This window comes from Hyperolius riggenbachi, chromosome 4, assembly GCF_040937935.1.
Source record: "Hyperolius riggenbachi isolate aHypRig1 chromosome 4, aHypRig1.pri, whole genome shotgun sequence".
NCBI classification, from domain to species: domain Eukaryota; kingdom Metazoa; phylum Chordata; class Amphibia; order Anura; family Hyperoliidae; genus Hyperolius; species Hyperolius riggenbachi.
Genome location: NC_090649.1, coordinates 193,215,692 through 193,236,148, shown reverse-complemented (window position 1 = coordinate 193,236,148; position 20,457 = coordinate 193,215,692). Strand labels below are relative to the sequence as shown.

Below are 20,457 nucleotides of genomic sequence, written 5' to 3'. Positions count from 1 at the left end.
ACCTCACCGAGCCTCCAGCAAGCGTAGCAGACAAGACAGACACACGAAAACAGGGACAAGCGAGAGATAGGATCCACAGCACTAGCGAAACGTGGCTAGCGCGATCCAGGTACAGAGTAGCAGAACAGAAGGATCCCCAGCGCTAGCAAAAAGTGGCTAGCGCGATCCCAGAAGACAGAACAGAAGGATCCCCAGCGCTAGCAAAAAGTAGCTAGCGCGATCCCAGGAGACAGAACAGAAGAGATAGCCTGTAGCAACCGCTGCACCAGCTATACTCCAAGAACAGAGATCAGAACCATTTCCTGTCGACCACCGTTGGGACAGGACAACGGCAACAGGCAAGACAAGACAGAACAGGCAATACAGATAATACAACCTGACTGGGGTAGAAGGGGAGCCTAAAGCAACCCCCAGGAATTAACTATACTAGATAGCAATGGCTGACACTCCAGTAGTGTCCATCAGGAACAGACCATGGAAAGGAAATGACCAGCAAAGCCTTCTGGGAAACATAAAGCTCTTATAGTGCCAGTCATCAAAGAAGGCAGGTAGGGGATTTGCATAACGAATGTATGCAAATTCCCCAGCAAGAGAACAGACCAGAACTTGCAATGGAAAGACAGGTCTCTGTTTCAGAGTCCTGCAGCATGCAAACCTAAACGATGGTCAAAAGGCTGCCTGCCTGCGCAGGCAGCTGAGCGGATTCTCACAGCTCCCATCCAGTGACTGACTAAGCATTACCGTGTACTCATACTGTGCTGTGTGATCTGGTTTTTCTTGTATTCCTGTATTGTCTTATCATTGTATGTCACCCCTAAATATTGTCTGTAACCTTAACTAATGTCCAGCGCTGCGTAATATGTTGGCGCTTTATAAATACAATAAATAAATAAATAATTCACAGAAATACTGTCCAGCATGTGTTTATCATAGGCAACTATCTAGCTTGGCTGTGGCTAAAAAAAAAAGTCCATGCTGCTGTTATTTTTTTTTCTACAAATCAATTACCGGAATTTGCTGCACTATCTGAGGATGGTGACAAAAGCACTGACAAAGGTGGAGAATGAAAATATCGTTTGATTGTTTGTTTCTTCACAACCTATTCCATCCATATGTATCCTGTGTACAAGTCTATAAAGCTGCAAGTTGCTGCTAGTGTGAAATACAGCAGTTCATAGTGACTCCATCACATGACATTAGCAGTACCCACACATGGAAATGTGAAGCTTCTACAAGTGTAGGAGTTATAGTTATATCAAATAACAGTGTTCCATGCATTTGTTCTTGTGTAGTGTTGGGCGAACACCTGGATGTTCGGGTTCGGGAACGTTCGCCGAACATGGCCGCGATGTTCGGCATGTCCGGGCCGAACCCCGAACTCCCCGAACATCCCGCTTTTGGGGGCCCTATGGGGTCGCAGGCATAAGGGGGGAGCATGCCCCGATCGCGGGGGGGGGGTCGGAAATTCCCACCACCTTCTCTGCTAGCGCTCCCCCCTCTGCCCGCTTCCCCATACAAAAGTTTGACGAAAGTAAAATAGTACCGGTGGTGGTGGCTGGCTGCTGCAGTGGCTGGCTGGCACTATGAAGTGACTGAGGAGCAGGAGTCGGAGTAGGACGCGTTGAGGGAGGCCGGGCAGCGGGCGGTTCAGCGGTAGTACCCTTGTGGTACTTCCGCCCTTTCTCTGACCTCATGTCCTCTGCATACGAGGGTACGCGTCACGCGTACCCTCGTATGCGTCATCACGCAGAGGACGTGAGGTCAGAGAAAGGGCGGAAGTACCACAAGGGTACTACCGCTGAACCGCCCGCTGCCCGGCCTCCCTCAACGCGTCCTACTCCGACTCCTCCTCCTCAGTCACTTCATAGTGCCAGCCAGCCACTGCAGCAGCCAGCCACCACCACCGGTACTATTTTACTTTCGTCAAACTTTTGTATGGGGAAGCGGGCAGAGGGGGGAGCGCTAGCGGAGGGGGTGGGGGGAATTTCCGACCCCCCCCCGCGATCGGGGCATGCTCCCCCCTTATGCCTGTGACCCCATAGGGGGGCCGTATTCGGCCGAACAGGGGCCCTGTTCGGCGGGGCATTCAGCAGTTCGGGTGAACCCGAACAGTTTGGCCGAACACCACCAGGTGTTCGGCCGAACTCGAACATCACCCGAACAGGGTGATGTTCTGCAGAACCCGAACAGTGGCGAACACTGTTCGCCCAACACTATTCTTGTGTCGTTCAGCTTTTTGCAAACTTTTAGATCTATAGAAAGACTTCTGAAGCAATATACTGTGTGTTTTGCACCATGTTCAAGTTAACATTTGCACTATATATGAACACACACACACACCATACGTTTTTTCAGCAGATAGATGGTTCGATAGATAAATTTCGACATGTTTGATATTGTTTCCGATAGTTTTTCTGTTTAATTTCTCATAAAAGTGAATGGAAATTGATAAGAAAAGATAAGAGAATTGAGTGGACAATCAAACGGAAAATTGAGCGGAGAATCGATCGGATAGAAAATCGACCGAAAAAACACATTGTGTGTACCTAGCATTAGATAGATAGAGCGATAGTATAAATATATAAATCTTACTTACTTAATTAACTCTGGTACACAGGAAATATTTGTAACTTGTGAGTTGAAAGGGGCAGCTACAGATGCCTCTTCCTCCGATAGAGAGATCCCTGCATTGGCCATTTTCAAAGCCTGTAAAAATGTGTTTGTTAGTCGTATAGTGTTATTACAGTCTTATTACACTGTATATATGTACACACACACACACACACACACACACACACACACACACACACACACACACACACACACACACACACACACACACACACACACACACACACACACACACACACACGTGTTTGTTAGAATTCTTACGAATAGTAAGAAACTACCATTTAAGGGGAATGTTTCTCTGTAGCATATACCATACCCTTCTCTGGACAAATTACACAAAACAATTGGATCAATAACCCTACTATTTATGCAAATTTGATTAAAAAATACATAATCTGAAATATGCTTTTCAATTGTTGCCAATTTATAAAGCCCAACTAAATCCAATACTGAACAAGGCAAATCAAGATAAAAAGTGAATGTAAACATAACATTATGTAGAAGCAACGTGATAGTAAGAACACATTATTATTATCATCATCATCATCATCATCAATGTATTAATTTATTTTTATACACCTGATCTCTTCTGCAGTGCTTTACAGAGTGTACAGACTTGTCACTAACTGTCTCTCAGAAGAACTTGCAAATGAATCCACATCATAATTATAGTGGAACGTATCTGTCATAATCAACATAACACATGAGGAGGGACAAAGGATGTTGACAAGGACACTGACAAAGGTGGAGAATTAAAATGTTGTTTTATGTTTGTTTTTCTCAACCTATCCCATCCCTATTTATCCTATGTACAAAAGATGGGCAGTACAAAATACTGTGTGGGCACAGCCTCTCATAGACTTGTAGTTCACAGAAAGCTGCAGTTCAAGACCCCACTTTAGGAAACAGAAGAAAGTTACAGAGGGATGAGTCTGTATGGATATATTTATTGTTTCAGGCAAGCATAGCTTTACAACACATTGAACATTGAAAAGTGTTAACTATAATTTAAACATTCGTGCTTTCAGAATTTAACAAATTTAATTTCAAATCAACAACCTTGTTTATTTTTAAATCGGGTTGCAATTCATATGGAGGATATGGCTTGCTGGCACTATTTATGTCATTATTGTGGAAGTCTTTAACCACTTCCGGATTCTCGGAGCGTATATACACGCCCCTGAATCCAGAAGTGTATACCATGGAAACGTTCCATGTCAGTTCCCGGAGGGTGTCTCCGTGAACACCCTGCGAGCCGATCGGCGGCTCGCAGGGTAAATGTAAACACACGGGGAAGATCTTCCCCGGTGTTTACATGTATACGGCGCTGCTGCGCAGCAGCGCCGTAGAGGAGATCGGCGATCCCCGGCCTCTGATTGGCCGGGGATCGCCGGCACCTGATAGGCTGAAGCCTATCCTATCCGGTGCAGGACGGAACTCCGTCCTGCGCTGCTCACACGGGGAGGGAGAGGGAGGGAAGGGGAAGGAGGCCAGGAAGCGCTGCGGAGGGGGGCTTTGAAGAGCCCCCCCCCCGCAAGCGCAAGCAGCCGGCGGCGATCAGACCCCCCCAGCAGGACATCCCCCTAGTGGGGAAAAAAGGGGGGAAGTCTGATCGCCCTGGCTGCTAGCTGATCTGTGCTGTGGGCTGGAGAGCCCACGCTGCACAGATCAGCACAAAAGTTCATGGTGTGGAAGTGGTTAAAGCGGGAGTGTCACCATAAAAATCAAATTTCAACAGCAACTGGTCTGAGTGTATTAAGTGATAATGATGCTAATCCTGCATTCAAAACTTTAAAAACGTTTTCTGCTGTTATGATTTGGAGTTATCACATACTTAAGGAACACGGGCCCTTTAGTAGTCAGTGCCAAACAGTTGCATGCTGGGGGTTCTTTTTGTCTATAATATATTCCTCCTCTTCCATTCATTTCCCTGCCAGCTGCTTATCTGAAACCTGATCCCCTGCTCACTTGTGTTTACAAGTAAGACTGAGGTGACTCAGCAATTGGAGGAGAAAAGAAAAAAGTAAATGGCAGAAATGACTTCAGGATTTAGCCTAAACTGTGGGCAAAGGACATAGCCCCCACCAGGAACAGAATTCTCTTCATTTACTATATAACATTCACTGAAGTCAAAACATAGATTGGACAGTACAATACATGTGTTATGTAAGTAGATCAAGTATTTATCTACTTATATATGTGTTTTTTTCCTGGCATAGTATGACTAATCCTACTGCTTTAAAGGCTTTAAATCCTACTGCTTTAAAGACCTCAATTCACTAAGTTTATCTCCTGTCTTTAAAAAATGTTTCTGAGCTGTTTCTAGTGTTATCACCATGGTGATAAGGCATGTAGTATTCACTAAACAATTTACATCAGGCAAACCTAAAGTTAACCCTTCTGTTTTTAAGTTAAGGAGAAATCTCTAAAGGGGCCCATACACTGGTTGATTTCAGCCATCGATCAATCAATTGATTCTATAGAATCAGAAATCGATTCTATCAAATTCCCCATTCGATCGATTTGCGGCCGATTTCGATCGATTTGATCTATCTGACAGGATGGAAAATCTAGGTCGATCTGCTGCTGGCGGCAGATCAATGGCCCACGGAGTTGCATTGGATCTAATGGTCCAATAATGCACTTAGATCGATTTCCAAAAGATTTCATTCTGAAATCTATTAGAAATCTGTTCCTAGTGTGTGACACACATCAGATTAGACTTGACAGGCATCTGCCAGAAATCTATCTGATGGTTGAATCTGCTGCAAATCTATAAGTGTAAGGCCACCTTGAAGTTAAAGGGGCACTATGGCAAAAAATTTTAAAATCTTAAATATGTGCAAACATATACACATAAGAAGTACATTTTTTTCCAGAGTAAAATGAGCAATAAATTACTTGTCTCCTATGTTGCTGTAGTAGGTAGTAGAAATCTGACAGAAGCGACAGTTTTTGGACTAGTCCATCTCTTCATAGAGGATTCTCAGGGATTTATTTTTTTTCAAAAGCACCTAGTGAATGGCAGTTCTGTCCAACTGCCAAAAAACTGTGTAGCTAACAGGGAAGCTGGCCAGCATCATTGTTTAAATGCTTTTTAGGGAATATCTTTATAAATAATAAAAGCCTTGCTGAGAATCCCCTCATGAAGAGATGGACTAGTCCAAAACCTGTCGCTTCTGTCAGATTTCTACTACCTACTATGTGACAGCAACATAGGAGAAAAGTAATTTATGGCTCATTCTACTCTGGAAAAAACATACTTCTTATTTGTCTGTTTGCACATATTTTAAATTTTACAATTGTTTGCCATGGTGCCCCTTTAATGTTTCAATCCTTAAAATAACAACAGAATTCTAAAGTTAAAGACAGGCTGTTAATTAACTACATGTGAAAATAGCTACAGGGGAGGTAACTTAAGGACTGAAGTGATAAGATAACTCTCTCACTGTGAAAACTTTTCACTAGAACTTAATAAGGCAAGCTTCTTTAGTGAATTAACACCGAAAATACCAATCGATGTGTGGTGATAAGTTTTCTCGTGCCTTATCACCAGCATGATTTTAGTGAATTGAGGCCTATGTAGGAAATTCAAAATGTTCAGAATACATTTTGTAAGATTAAATCCATACATTAATAGACATTTGTAATTATCCGCTCTGCTGTCTGCACAGGCAGACAGCTTTTTGACCATTTGTTAGGTCTGAGTGATGCAGGTCCCTGGAAAAGAGACCTGTCTCCACTCTGCAAGCTGCAGAGTTGCTGTTCTGGTGAGGAATTTGCATCCACTTGTCATGCAAATTGCTTAGCTGCTTCCTCTGATGGCTTGCAGTATAAATACCATTTCCTCCCAGAATTCCTTGCTGGTCATGAAGGTTTGTTCCTGCTAACTTACCTGGAGTCTCAGCCCTTTGCTTACTGTTTGCTAATATTGCTATCTTAGAGTAGTTCCTTGGGAGTGCCCTAGAATTCCTGTTAGCATAGTTTGTGTTACCTGTATTGCGTTGTACTGTCTATCTGTTGCGATTGTCTTGTCGCCAGCGGGGGTCGACAGGAAATCGTTGTGTCTGTTGGGATCGCATTCGCCCTAGCGGTAGAGGCGGTGGTTCCTTCTGTACTCTGTCTGGGAGTGTAGCCAGAGCAGCGGTTGCTACTGGTTGCTCCATCTGTCTGTCTGTTTGGATCGCATTCGCCCTAGCGGTAGAGGCGGTGGTTCCTTCTGTATTTTGCCTTAGTAGTGTAGCCAGAGCAGCGGTTGCTACTGGCTGCTCCATCTGTCTGTCTGTCTGGATCGAGCTCTTGATGTCGTCTCGGTGAGGTAACCGTTTAGCAAGCGTTCGCGTTCTCTTTTGTTTTCATGTTTCTTTGGTTAGTCAAGGTTTGTACACTTTGTCGCTATTGCGCTTCTCGTGTGGCGACCGTGCCGCGCAGTGCTTTGTCGCTATTGCGCCTAACGTGTGGTGACCGCGTGTAGTTAGTCCTGTCTGCTCCTTTGTGTTGGTTTCAATTTGTTATCAGTTCTGTTGTTATTCTTCCTTTGCTCTGTCTTACTCAGTCTGGTGTCGCTATTAGCAATCGCCATTCTGCGATTGCGTTCCCACTTGGTCTTCGCTGTTGTGTGTTCACCGTCGCCGGGTGGCGACTAGATTGGTGGACACACATACATTCTGTCTCTGTGCTCACTCTCTCTCTCTAAGGGCTATCTTGCCCTGCATTGCTTCACCTCGTACAATTCCCCTCTGGCATCTGTGGCAGTGCAGAGGGGTTATTCCTCTGCACTCCACAGCTCCATCTGCTGATGGGAATTTCCCTCTACAGGTGCACAGCCCCATATCTGGGTTCTTTTATTTTATACGCTTGTGGAGGATTTCCGCAGTGTCAGAGCGCATCTTGTGCGCTGACCACGGAAATAATTCCCCAATCGTTACAACATTCCTCTGATTGCAAAAACTAGCAAGATGCAATTTTTCATGATAAAAATACAAAATAAAAAGTCACATAAAAAGCTGGTTTATCCAAAGTGATGTAAAATGAGTTTCCTTAACAAGGCCACAGTAAACAGCTCTGATCTGACATCACTGTGATGTCTGATTGGCCAACCCAACCACAACACATGTGTTAACTGGCAATCACTGATTTTGCCATGATCATGCCTTTTTGTTTACATCCCAAGGCCTACACCTTATAAATATAAAGGTAATTATTAGCACAAAACAAGGGTGTAGCAATAGCCATAGCAGCTGTTATTGGTGCCCAGGTGGTACTTAATGTATTCACCATTACATTTTTTGTGTTTCTCCAGCCTCTGACTTTGTCTCAGTGCCCATGAACTATGTGCAGGGTTGACTGGATGAGTTTGTAAATTGCCCAATTAACTCATATCCATAGGGTAAGGCAGGTGGTATTGCTTAAAGCGGTATTATCACCATAAAAATCAAATTTCAACAGCAACTGGTCTGAGTGTATTAAGTGATAAAGATGCTAATCCTGCATTCAAAACTTTGTTCTGCTGTTATGGTTTGGCGTTATCACATACTTTAGGAGCACTGGCCCTAGTGCCAAACAGTGCCAAAAAGTTGAATGCTGGGAGTTCTTTTGAATGCTGGGAGTTCTTGTTATCTATAATATCCTCCTCTTCCATTTATTTCCCTGCCTAGCTGATCACTTGCGTTTACAAGCAAGGCTGAGGTGACTCAGTGACTGGATGTGTAAATAAAAAAAAAGACTCTGGGAGGAGGGCAGCTAATGAATACACAATGAGCAAGAGAAGGGAGGGGGGGGAAACAAGAGTCAGGGAGGATATGATGTCAGCATTAAGCTTGGCAAGATGGCCACTGCCTAGAGTAGGATTTTCTGCTTTTCCTTTATAAAATTCACAGGAATCATTACGTGAATAGCACAATACATCTGTTATGTAAGTAGAAGTATTAGTTATCTACTTTTATATGTGTTTTTTATTTCTAGGTTAGCATGGATGTCGCTTGTTCTTTAAGAGTGCCTATATCTGAGGACTGCATGAAAGTTTTGCCATGGGGCCCCATAATCAGTAGCTACGCCACTGGCACAAAATTATGGAATGCAGTGACAGAGTGGGACAGAGTGGGACTGCTAACACCTCCCTCAATGCACATTTCCTATTAAGAAAGGTCTCAAGGAATATTTCATGTTTTCATGCAAATCTGGCCTACTTTTTTTTTCTTAGTTTGACATTAATCACAGCCGCCACCTGTACTTAAGGTTACCTTAAAGGGAAGGTTCGGGGAGGGCTGTAAAAAAATAAAAATCAAAATCCACTTACCTGGGGCTTCCTCCAGCCCGTGGCAGGCAGGAGGTGCCCTCGCCGCCGCTCCGCAGGCTCCCGGTGGCCTCCGGTGGCCGACCCGACCTGGCCAGGCCGGCTGCCAGGTCGGGCTCTTCTGCGCTCCAAATGCCGGCACTTCTGCGTCCCACGCGGACGCGCTGACGTCATCGGACGTCCGCCGGGCTGTACTGCGCAGGCGCAGAACTACTGCGCCTGCGCAGTACAGCCCGGCGGACGTCCGATGACGTCAGCGCGTCCGCGTGGGACGCAGAAGTGCCGGCATTTGGAGCGCAGAAGAGCCCGACCTGGCAGCCGGCCTGGCCAGGTCGGGTCGGCCACCGGAGGCCACCGGGAGCCTGCGGAGCGGCGGCGAGGGCACCTCCTGCCTGCCACGGGCTGGAGGAAGCCCCAGGTAAGTGGATTTTGATTTTTATTTTTTTACAGCCCTCCCCGAACCTTCCCTTTAAATGCATTTCACAAAAAAAAATATCTTCCTATTTCTGTAAAACAAAAGGCCACAGCAAAAAGCTGTTTTTTTTTTTTTTTTGGGGGGGGGGGGGGCTTATTCATAGTAAGACATTGCATTGTAATGCAATGTTAAAGTCACAATGCAGTATTACAACACAATGCAATAAAAAGGTACTTAATGCTGCGTTACCGTCGCATGCAGTAGGAACAATAAAGCATACAGGCAATGAAAAGTATGCTTTCCTGTACCCGGTAATGTGTGCGTTAAGAGGTAACACACTGCAGCAGTGCGTTACCATAATGCTAAACGTTACAATGCGACTCTAACATTGCACTGTGAACATCCCATAGGATTATCATTGCAGTGCGGTAAGCTGCTTTATAAGAGTTTATAACGCAGTCCCACTGTGAATAAGCCTTACTCATGTCAGTATTACAGCCATTACTAACCACAACATGGTTACTGCAATACAGGAAGCCAGGCAGCTGTCTTGTTGCATCATTTGGTGTGCACACTGCACTTACTTATTAGTGAACTGTGCAGTGTTTCTTTTTCTTTTTAGAATCTGAACTTCCCCATAAGTACAGACTAACCAGCAAGGTCATGGTGACCCAGAACTCATTGGGGTGTGTAAGGGGCTACAATGGTCCTAAAAGACCCCTTACTAAAATGCTATAGAAAACAAAAGTTTGCTATCTTAAAACAGAAAGAATTTGCAATAATTCAGGTTGGAGTGAGCTTGAGATGTCTCCCAGTGCATCACTGCTGAATATATGCAAATTAACCATTGTTGCCCTTAGAAGCTAAACACACCTCCAGAACCGCTGGAATGCAATGATTTTTCAGCTTGTTAATTTGTACAGAGCCATAATAATCCAACATGCATACAGTCTTTTTCGCATTGGTTAATCCTCATCAGTGCATGGCATGGATTAGTTTGGCTCTATGGAGCAGGGCTTGTAACACCGAGAGGTACAGACTAACCAGCAAGCTCATGGTGAACCAGAACTCATTGGAGTGTGTAAGGGGCTACAATAGTCCTAAAAGCCCCCTTAATAAAATGCTATGTAAAACAAAAGTTTGCTTTCTTAAAACATTGGTATGTGCTGTTGGGGGTGCAGAGTTGAGAGTAGAACCATTACTTACCTATGGGGTGCTACTCCTCTGGTCCTGGCCAGTACAACACATGCCATCTTCTTCACCCGACTGCCAACTTTTGCAGGCATTTGTTATTTCCAGAGGGGTCATGCATGCTGCGCTGCATGCTGGGAGATGTAGTCCAGGAGATGTGAGTAAAGAGCTGCACTCACATCCAGGGACTACATCTCCCGGCATACATTGTGGCGTGTGCACAAGACCCTGCCAGGAATTACAAATGTCTGCAGAAGCTGAAGGTCAGATGAAGAAGATGGCACGTGTTGTACGGGCCAGGACCAGAGGAGTAGCATCCCGTAGGTAACTAATGGTGCTCTCCCCAAACCCACAACCCCAATGGCACACACCATTATGAACCTTCCTTATGTGGAGCTTCATTTTCATTTTGTAATAAGAAAAAGAAACACTGCTCAATTAGCTTTCACATACTATATGTGCATTACATGCACACATGTTTAGTTTTTTATCTAAACTGGTACTGTTCATAAAAAGTGTTGGATTTTGCTGGTGTAAGGTAATAATAACTATACTGTAAGGCTAAGTTAACAGAGGGATCTGCATTCCACTCCCTGTAAAACCAGAAATGCAACAAAAAGTCTCACTGCATGTTTTGCGACTGTTGCATTGCATACAGTGAAGCATACAGTCAATGAAAAGTATGCCTCACCGCCACTAATAATGCACACTTTGGGCTTGATTCACTAAACCGTGATAACTCATACCACGGCCATTTTTGCATGCATTTTCGCTTTGCGCACGATCACAAATTATTGTGCACAATTGCAAATTATCGCGCGCAATCGCAAATTTGGGATACTTTGCGATCCTGCGCAAAAGCGAAAATGCGAGTGAAAATGGCTGTGATATGAGTTATCACGGTTTAGTGAATCAAGCCTTTTATGCGGTAATGCACTGCACATGCTGGGATACCATAGTCCATTGTATCATATCACAGATCGCATGCACTCTGAACATCACATAAACTTACTAATGCAGTGCAACTTTCTGTAATAAATGCCTCTGTAATTTGCACTGTAACACCCCACTGTGAACATTGCCTAAGGTCTATGCTGAAATTATGTCATTTTATCTGGGCTAGTGAAGAAGACAGGGGCGTAGCTAGGGGGGGTCGGGGTAGGACAAGTGCCCCCGGGCGCCGGGTCCCCAAGGGCGCCCAGCTGAGCTGCAGTGTTTTTTTGTTGTTGTTTTTTTGGGGGGAGGGGAGCAGTGCAGAGAAGAGGGAGAGCTGTGAGCAGCGGTAGGGAAGGGGGGCCATCTCCCCCTCCTTCCCTCACCTTAGGGTGCTCTCCCTCCCTCGCTGTCCCCTCCATTAATGTCCGGGTGTCTGGCGCAGCATGCGGAACTCACCTCCATCTCGCTCCAGTGCCGGAAGTTTGGGTGCCGCAGCCGCTGCTCTGGTGTGGACCAGACCAGAGTAGCGGCAAATCCATCTGGCGCTGCGACGAGATGGAGGTGAGTTCCGCCTGCTGCGCCAGACACCCGGACATTAATGCTGTCAGATTGAGTGTATTTTGGGGAACTGCTGCCAGGTGAGAGGTATCTACCATATTAAGGGGGCATTCTGCCTATTTATGTGAAATACTGTCTATTTATGTTCCTCATGACTGCTGAATTTGTCTTGTTGGGGGCCTCATGGTTACTGAATTTGTCTTGTTGGGGGCCTCATGATTGCTGAGTTGGTCATGTTGGGGGCCTCATGTTTGCTCATGATTGCTGAATTTGTCCTGGAACATGCTGGAAGGTACATACTGAGGGAGGGTGGGTGAGCGTGAGCCTGCTAACCTCCATGTACATTTGGCTCCACCTATAACCATGCCCACATTTATTATGTGGCCACGCCCCGTTTTTGGCGCGGCACAACCTTCACCTTAGGGGGCGCATTAATAGTCTTTGTTCCCGGGTGCTGAAAAGCCTAGCTACGCCTCTGGAAGAAGATATACAAGAAACAAGAAGAAATAAGGTTCACTTACTGCACAGTCATTGGCTCCATCACCACACATCCCTACAAAATAACTGGAGAAAACAAATTGTCAATAACACAAACCTGGGGGCTACAATTAACATCATGTTTACTATAAGTCTGCTGTGTAAATTGAGGTCCCTATGCAATTCCTGAACTCGCCAGCATTAAAGCGGGAGTGTCACTATAAAAATGAAATTTCAACAACAACTGGTCTGAGTGTATTAAGTGATAAAGATACTAATCCTGCATTCAAAAGTTTCAAAACTTTTTCTGCTGTTATGATTTGGAGTTAACACATACTTAAAGGACCACTATCGCGAAAATAAGTAGGCATTTAAAATCTGACAGAACCGACAGGTTTTGGGACAATCCATCTCCTCATAGGGTATTTTAAGGGTTTGCTTTGTTTTCAACAGCATTTCCTGAGCAGCAGTTTAACTGCCAAAATAGCAAGATACCAGCCGGCCTCCCTAATCATTTGCACACTATTATGTCAGTTAGATTTTGCAACTGTTGCTCAGGAAATGCTGTTGAAAACAAAGAAAGCCCTGAGAATCCCCCTTAAAAAGATGGAATGGCCCAAAACCTGTCATCTGTCACATTTTAACTGCCTACTTTTTTTGCGATAGTGGTCTTTAAGGAGCACCGGCCCTTTAGTTGTCAGTGCCAAACAGTTGCATGCTGGGGGGTTCTTTTTATCTATAATATGTTCCTCCTCTTCCCTTTATTTCCCTGCCTAGCTGCTTATCTGAAACACGATTCCCTGCTCACTTGTGTTTCACTCAGCGATTGGAGGAGAAAAGAAAAAAGTAAAGGGCAGAAATTACATCAGGATTTAGCCTAAACTGTACGCAAAAGACATGGCCCCCACCAGGAACAGAATTCTCTTCATTTACTATATAAAATTCACTGAAATCAAAACGTGGACAGTACAATACATGTGTTATGTAAGTAGATCAAGTATTTATCTACTTATATATGTGTTTTTTTCCCTGGCATAGAATGGCTATTCCTACTGCTTTAAGCACCGGTAAGATCTAAAACTAGGCGATTGGGCTGTCTTAGTATTTATTGATTTCCCTAGTCTTCTTACTTCACAGGGTCAAGTCATGTAGGTATGACCCCAGAACACTTATAATACCATTCGTAATAACTAAAGTTAAATAAAATTAATTGAAAGGGACAGTAGGATTAGTGTAAGAACAAAGGTGGTGAGAAGTGGCCACTGTGAGTGAGACTGCAGTGTTGGGTATATGGCCACCACCTATGTTCTTACACTTATCTTAGTGTCCTTTGCTTGACTTCGCAATGGTCTGGTGACCATATGTTTAGTTTCTACTAGTTGGATCTGCGATGGAGACCTACATAGCAAAGACAGAACTTTACATTTTCATATAGTCAGCATTTGTATATAGTAAAATCCCTTTTTGGTTTACATTTTATGCAATGATAATTAATCCAGTGTGCGGCAAAACATTTCTGTAAATTATATGTATACAACAATTATACTTACTCAAGCTTTCGCAATTCATCTATAATTGTTGATTTCTGTCCTGGTGACATTCGAGCAAAAACGGAACCATTCATCAGTATCTGTACATATGCAATACAACAACATAATATTAACATGTTAGAATGGGTCCAGTGGTGGTTTAAAAAAGGATTAAAAACAGACATGAAACATCTATGAAATCTACAAGCATTTTAAAGATAGTCTGCAAATCTTCTCCAACAGCAGTGTGAACTTTCTTTTTCTTAATGTGAATGTGATACGCTTCAAGGACAACTGTAACGAGAGGGATATGGAGGCTGACATATTTATTACCTTACCAAGTTGCCTGGCAACCCTGCTGATCTGTTTGGCTGCAGTAGTGTCTAAAGAACACCAGAAACAAGCATGCAGCTATTCTTGTCAGTTCTGACAATAATGTCAGAAACATCTTATCTGCTATCTTATTGAAGGTCTATGGCTAAAAGTATTATGCTGGGCATACACGGGTCGTTTTCAATCGAGCCGCTGATGGCTCGATTAATAATATCCGACGTGTCCGATGACCAAGTGGATCGATTCCGCGCTTGATCGATCCAGGCGCACTCGGGGACGCGCGGGAGTCAATACGGTGAAACGACCGAGCTGCAGAAACGACCGGTGTATGCCCAGCATTAGAGGCAGAGGATCAGCAGGATAGCCAGTCAACTGGTATTGCTTAACAGGAAATAAATATGGCAGTCTCCATGTCCTTTAAGTTATATAGGGACTTGCATAGTGATGGGTTTTTTTTATTTTGTTTTTCTAAGTTTGCTATCCATGTATTATATTAGAAGTTAATTAGAATGTGAATGGAAAATATATGAAATATAACAAATAAACATGTACATTTTTGGAAATAATTGATAATAATTGATGGAAATAATTGACAGTTTCAGAAAAAAAAGTCTGTGACATAAAAAAAAAAAAATCAGTGAAAGTTATTCGTTAATCAATATAAACTCAATATCTAGATATTTAAGCAAATACATTGATCTTGGACCTCTACCAATCTATAATTTCTCTTTCTCTCTGTCTCTGTCTGTCTGTCTGTATCTCTCTGTCTCTCTCTCTCTCTCTCTCTCTCTCTCTCTCTCTCTCTCTTTCTTTTGTTTTCATCTTTCTGCTTCTGTTTTTATCTGTAACATTCTTTTTTCTTTGGAAAGTGGAATGCTTCTTCTTCACATCTGTATCGTGCTTTCTTGTTCTGCATACTTACAGTATATCTTCTGCTTTTGATTACATATTTTTCTGTGTACTGGTACTTCTTTCCTCTACTGGGCTCTTATTTTATTCTATTATACCTCTGTTCCTGTTATTTTATTCTTCTTTTCTTGTCTTCATCTTTGAGTGAGAACTGTTGACCTACTTGCTTGTTATAAACATAAGTTTACTTTATTGATACCAGAACAAAAGCCATTCAGGTAGGTACCAGGATAGAAATATGAAGATTGTATCGATTCACTTATTAATGGAACAAAGAGTACATCATACTATCAGATATGGATACAAAGTCATCCACCCTGAACTTTCTGGCCTTCAAACTAGATGTCCCTGTTCACATATCTGATTGTGTGCTGCACAAATTGTGCTGTTTGTAAGTATATAATAAAGACAATCATTGTATTACTACAGTGCTGCCTGCTGGGAATCTCTAATTCCAGTATGACTTCTTTGTGTTGCTCGTCATATTGGCACAAGACTTTATAAGCTGTTTTTATGCCTTGTTTTAAGTGCCAGATACTCTTGTGTAGGTTAATGAGACAATTAGAATTTAGAAGATATGTGCAGCTTTAATGTTACACCATAACTATTAATTACATTTTGTGCTGCTTGTTTGTTGCTGTAAATTCAGACGCCATTTATAGTAAATTTACAATACAGCAGTGTAAATATCTTTTTCAGTACACTTGATCTATGGACAACTCTGACCTAAACATGCCAGGCGAGGGGCACCAAATCCCTAAAGCTAAAATTCATAAAATCCTTACTGCTAGACTGAGCTCTGTCACAAGTTGCTAATGAAATCTAGGTCCGGTCCAGATACCGCACTGACACACTCACCACACCAACACGTATATATATACCCCATGTACACAGTGTCCCTGGCCATACAGATACCTAGGCTAAATCAGAGTCTATAATTGGCCAGCCAGCTATATCATAATGGAGTAAAACTGATCTCCTCCCATCTGGAATGCCACAGTTCAGAACCATGGGAATAAACTGCCTAAATGGATATTAATTAACGTGATCTGGCAAACAGTTCTGCCATCATTAAATAGGGATCTAATGAGGATCTGTCTTTACAAGTGCAAGTACTAAAAAATTCCAATTATCATTAGATAAGCTGATATCCACATGAAGTCTCATTATCCAGGGATTTATATAAAGTAATCCGACTCCTCAGACATCCATTGATATCAGAGAAAAGGTGCAAAATGTCATTCTGCCTTTAAACCCACTGGTTGTTGGAAACATCAAGCCACCAAGCCTCAATTTGGAACAATAATTTATCGCAATTACCTCCTCTATGTGGACAACTTTCCCACTGCGTGTCTTCTTCCATGGTATACTCTGAAATATTCAGCCAAGGGACTTCCCTCAGTATCAAAACCAATATTGTTCAAGTATAATGTCCTTTAATTTGTGAGAGGTTTTGCCAACATAGGTTTTCTGACGGGGCAGGTGATTTGGTAAACCATGTGTTAACTGTGGCAATTGATAAAGGATTCAATTGAATATTGTCTGGCACCTCGACTATTACGGTAGTAAAAATACCACCAACATCCACCTATACATACCCTTGACTCTGACTTTAGCTTTGATTGACTGAGATCTATTGACCTAATTGCTTGCTTAGTGAGAACTGTCAACTTACCTGCTTGTTATAAAAACAAATTTACTTTATTAATACCAGAACTAAAGGAATGCAGGTAGGCACCAGGATAGAAATATGAAGATTGTATCTATTCACTTATTAATGAAACAAAGTGCTCTCAGTCATCTACCCTGAACTTTCTGGCCTTCAAACTAGATGCCTCTGTTCCCATATCTGATTGTGTGCTGTTCAAATTGTTCTGTTTGTAAGTATGTAATAAAGACAAGCATTGTATTTCTACAGTGCTGCTTGCTGGGAATCTCTAATTCCCCTATGAATACTTTGTGTGACTCGTCATATTAGCAAAATACTTTATAAACTGCTTTTTATGTCTCATTTAAAGAGAGACTGAAGCCAATTTAAAAAGCAGTTTTTACCTCTTAGTTAGTTTAAGGATCATTGCCAGACCTAAATGCTGCATATCCAGGGCCGAGCTAGGGTTTTATAACCCCCAAATCCCTGGGGCAAAAAAACAGAGCGCTTCCTGGTAGAGGCAGAGCTTTCTGCAGTAGCTCTGCCTCTCCTCGCATCAATCCCTGCTGATTGCAGCCTCTCCCCACCCCTCTCAGTCTTCTTTTACTGAGGGGACGGGGAGAGGTGGAGATCTGCGGTGGATTGACGCAAATGGAGGCAGAGCTACAGCTGTAAGCTCTGCCTCCCTGGGCAGCAAAATCCACAACTTTGAAAGTCGTGGATTTTTGCCCTAAGATTTGAGGGTTATAAAATCCTTGTTCTGCCGTGGAATAGCGGCGTTTTAGGTCTGGCAATGATCCTTAAACTAAATAAGAGCTAAAAACTTCTTTTTAAAGTGGCTTCAGAGTCTCTTTAAGTACCAGATACTCTTGTGTAGGTTATTAGACAATTAGAATTTAGAAGATATGTGCAGCTTTAAAATTACTCCTTAACTACTAATTGAATTTTGTGTTGCTCATTTGTTAGGGTGAACTTGGATGTCCTTGTCTACAGAGCTGATTCTTCCTTATAACATGTCAGGGAGAATGGGTGATTGTTCAGTGTATGACAGCAAGGCACAGATGAGGGTTCTGGTTACTAGTATTTACAACCAGTTGAAGAAACACATGGTGTAATGTAGCAAGCCTTAAGCCTTGTAGATAGTCAAGTCTGCCAAAAATCTAGCATATTTATGGTGCCCCCCTACCCTGCCTAATTGAAATAAGCTTTAATTTTCATCAAAGTCCTTACTGCATGGAAAATTTCATTTTTATCTGACTGCAGATTTCCAAGGAAATTCTAATGAATTTTCATAAAATAAAACATTTCCACCAATATTTTCAAGGAAATTCTAATGAATTTTCATTAAAAAAACAACAACAAAAAAACATTTCCACAAAAATGTAAACTTTCTCAAAAATGTGTTTTTCTCATGCACATTAACATCTTTGCATTCAGTGAACACGTGTTTTCTCATACTAGTATATTTTAATAAATATTCTCATCTGGGCAAAAATGTGAAAAGAAAATAGACGGCCATTACTAGTCACCAAACTAAATGGCTGAGTGCAGCCAGAAGGCATTGTTCTCCTGTTTATCCCTTTTGCTCCATGTCACTCCACCACTCCATAACAACAGAACATGTCTCTAGCCTCTAGGCCAGTGGTCCTCAAACTAAGGCCCGCCGAATGCAGCCCTCCAAGGCTTTTTCACTTGCCCCCCCCCCAAACACAAAATGTATATCTTATAGATTTGGCCTTCTGCACTTTAAATGTCACGCCCCACATATAGAATAGCAGTGCTGGCACCACCCATCCACATACTGTAGAAGCCAGCAAAAAGTCATTAGCTGGCTTCCAATTCTGCATCAGGAGGCACTGCTGTCCAATTGGATAGCAAGTTGTCACCTGGGTATGCTTCACTGTCTGGTACACAAATGTTCTTCAGGCGCTGCATGATTGTATAGCTGCTGCGGGAGTTCTCCTCCGAGCATAATTGGGGGGGGGGGGGGGCAACGACACTCTATACCTAGACTCAATGTAATGTTTTTCAACTTCATTTCATGTATGTTCCGGCCCCCCAGCAGTCTGAGGTATGTTGACCTGGCCCTTGACTGGAAAAGTTTGGGGACCCCTGCTCTAGGCTATCAATATGTTTGTACAGAACTTGGCAATGAAATGTCACCAGGGGGGGGGGGGATCGAGTCCTGATCCCTGTGCACAACAGAAATTGTGCATGTGTACTGGCTTTAAGCAAAATTTTGTAAGTAAACACTTTTACTGTATACTTCTCTTAATTTCCACTAAATCACATACCTTTGGTAACAACTCATAAAAGTATGTCTCCAAAACCTCGTAGGTCTTTCCACTCATTGAAAAATGAAAGTCACTATTTTCAGTCTTGCCATTCAGAATATTATCCATGTTTATGAAAGTACCCTGTTAACAAATGTTATTTTTATGTTATGGTTCATTATGTATTAAATTAAATTAAATTTTTTAACTTATTTAACTGAACACATAAATTAAAGGGGAACTTCAGCCTAAACAAACACACTGTCATTAAGTTACATTAGTTATTTTAATTAGAATAGATAGGTAATATAATCTCTTACCCACCCTGTTTTAAAAGAACAGGCAAATGTTTGTAATTCATGGGGGCTGCCATCTTTGTCATGGGGGCAGCCATCTTTTTGGTTGAAAGGAGGTGACAGGGAGCATAAGACTCAGTTCCAACTGTCCTATGTCCTGATAACCCCTCCCAGCTGCATGCGTTAGGCTTCAAATGTCAAATTCAAAATGTAAAAAAAAAAAATGCACCAAAACAGCAGAACAAGAATAATACCATCAGAAATCCCATCATGCTTTGCACAGCATCAGGGGGAAAATGCTTGGGCAATTTTCTTCTGTGCAGCAAAAAATGAGGCTTGTATAAGAGAAAGAAAGTTCTGATGCTGTGAAACTGTTAAAGAAACACCAGGCCTTTTCAGTGCTGCTGAGTCGATTTTTAGTCTGGAGGGTCACTTCAAATACTGTATAGTAGTCAGACAATTTAAGAGGTAATGTTACATTTAATAAACTATAAAAAATAAGTTATAGTTTAATACTTAAGCGAAAAAAACCCGTATGATATAAGGAATTGTATGTATAGTACAGATAATTAATAGAACATTAGTAGCAAAGAGAAAAGTCTCATATTTTTATTTTCAGTTATAATGCTTTTTTTTTATAACATTGCATCATTCTCTCATAGTTGCAGTTTACAAATTACACTCTGTATTTTAAATGATGAAACAGAGCAGAGCTAATGACTCTTTGAACTTCCTGGCAGTAAAACCTTAAAAAAAGAAAAAGAAAAAGTGAGAGACAGGTTGAAATAAGTGCTTCAAAAAACAGCACTGTAGCTGACCCAAGTTGGGTCTGAGAGCTCAGAGAAGCTCTCTTGCATAGATAACAACTGAAGTTTCTTAACTCTTCCTGTACTGGAAGCAATATGAGACTCATATCTGTGCTACTAATGTTCTATTTCTTTACTACACATACTATTCAATATATCA

The 20,457-nt window shown here is 42.4% G+C and overlaps 1 protein-coding gene across 1 annotated transcript in view; it reads right to left on the bottom strand.

Annotated features, from left to right (window-relative positions):
* Positions 1 to 20,457, bottom strand: part of LOC137504740 (probable cation-transporting ATPase 13A4) — a 169,098-nt gene that overhangs the window by 25,187 nt on the left and 123,454 nt on the right. Inside the window, exons 20-23 of the mRNA XM_068233323.1 lie at positions 19,217 to 19,339; positions 14,054 to 14,133; positions 12,548 to 12,590; positions 2,597 to 2,706 (exon numbers count right to left, since the gene is read on the bottom strand). Coding sequence (XP_068089424.1) covers positions 2,597 to 2,706; positions 12,548 to 12,590; positions 14,054 to 14,133; positions 19,217 to 19,339 — 356 coding nt within the window. The remainder of the gene's footprint in view (positions 1 to 2,596; positions 2,707 to 12,547; positions 12,591 to 14,053; positions 14,134 to 19,216; positions 19,340 to 20,457) is intronic.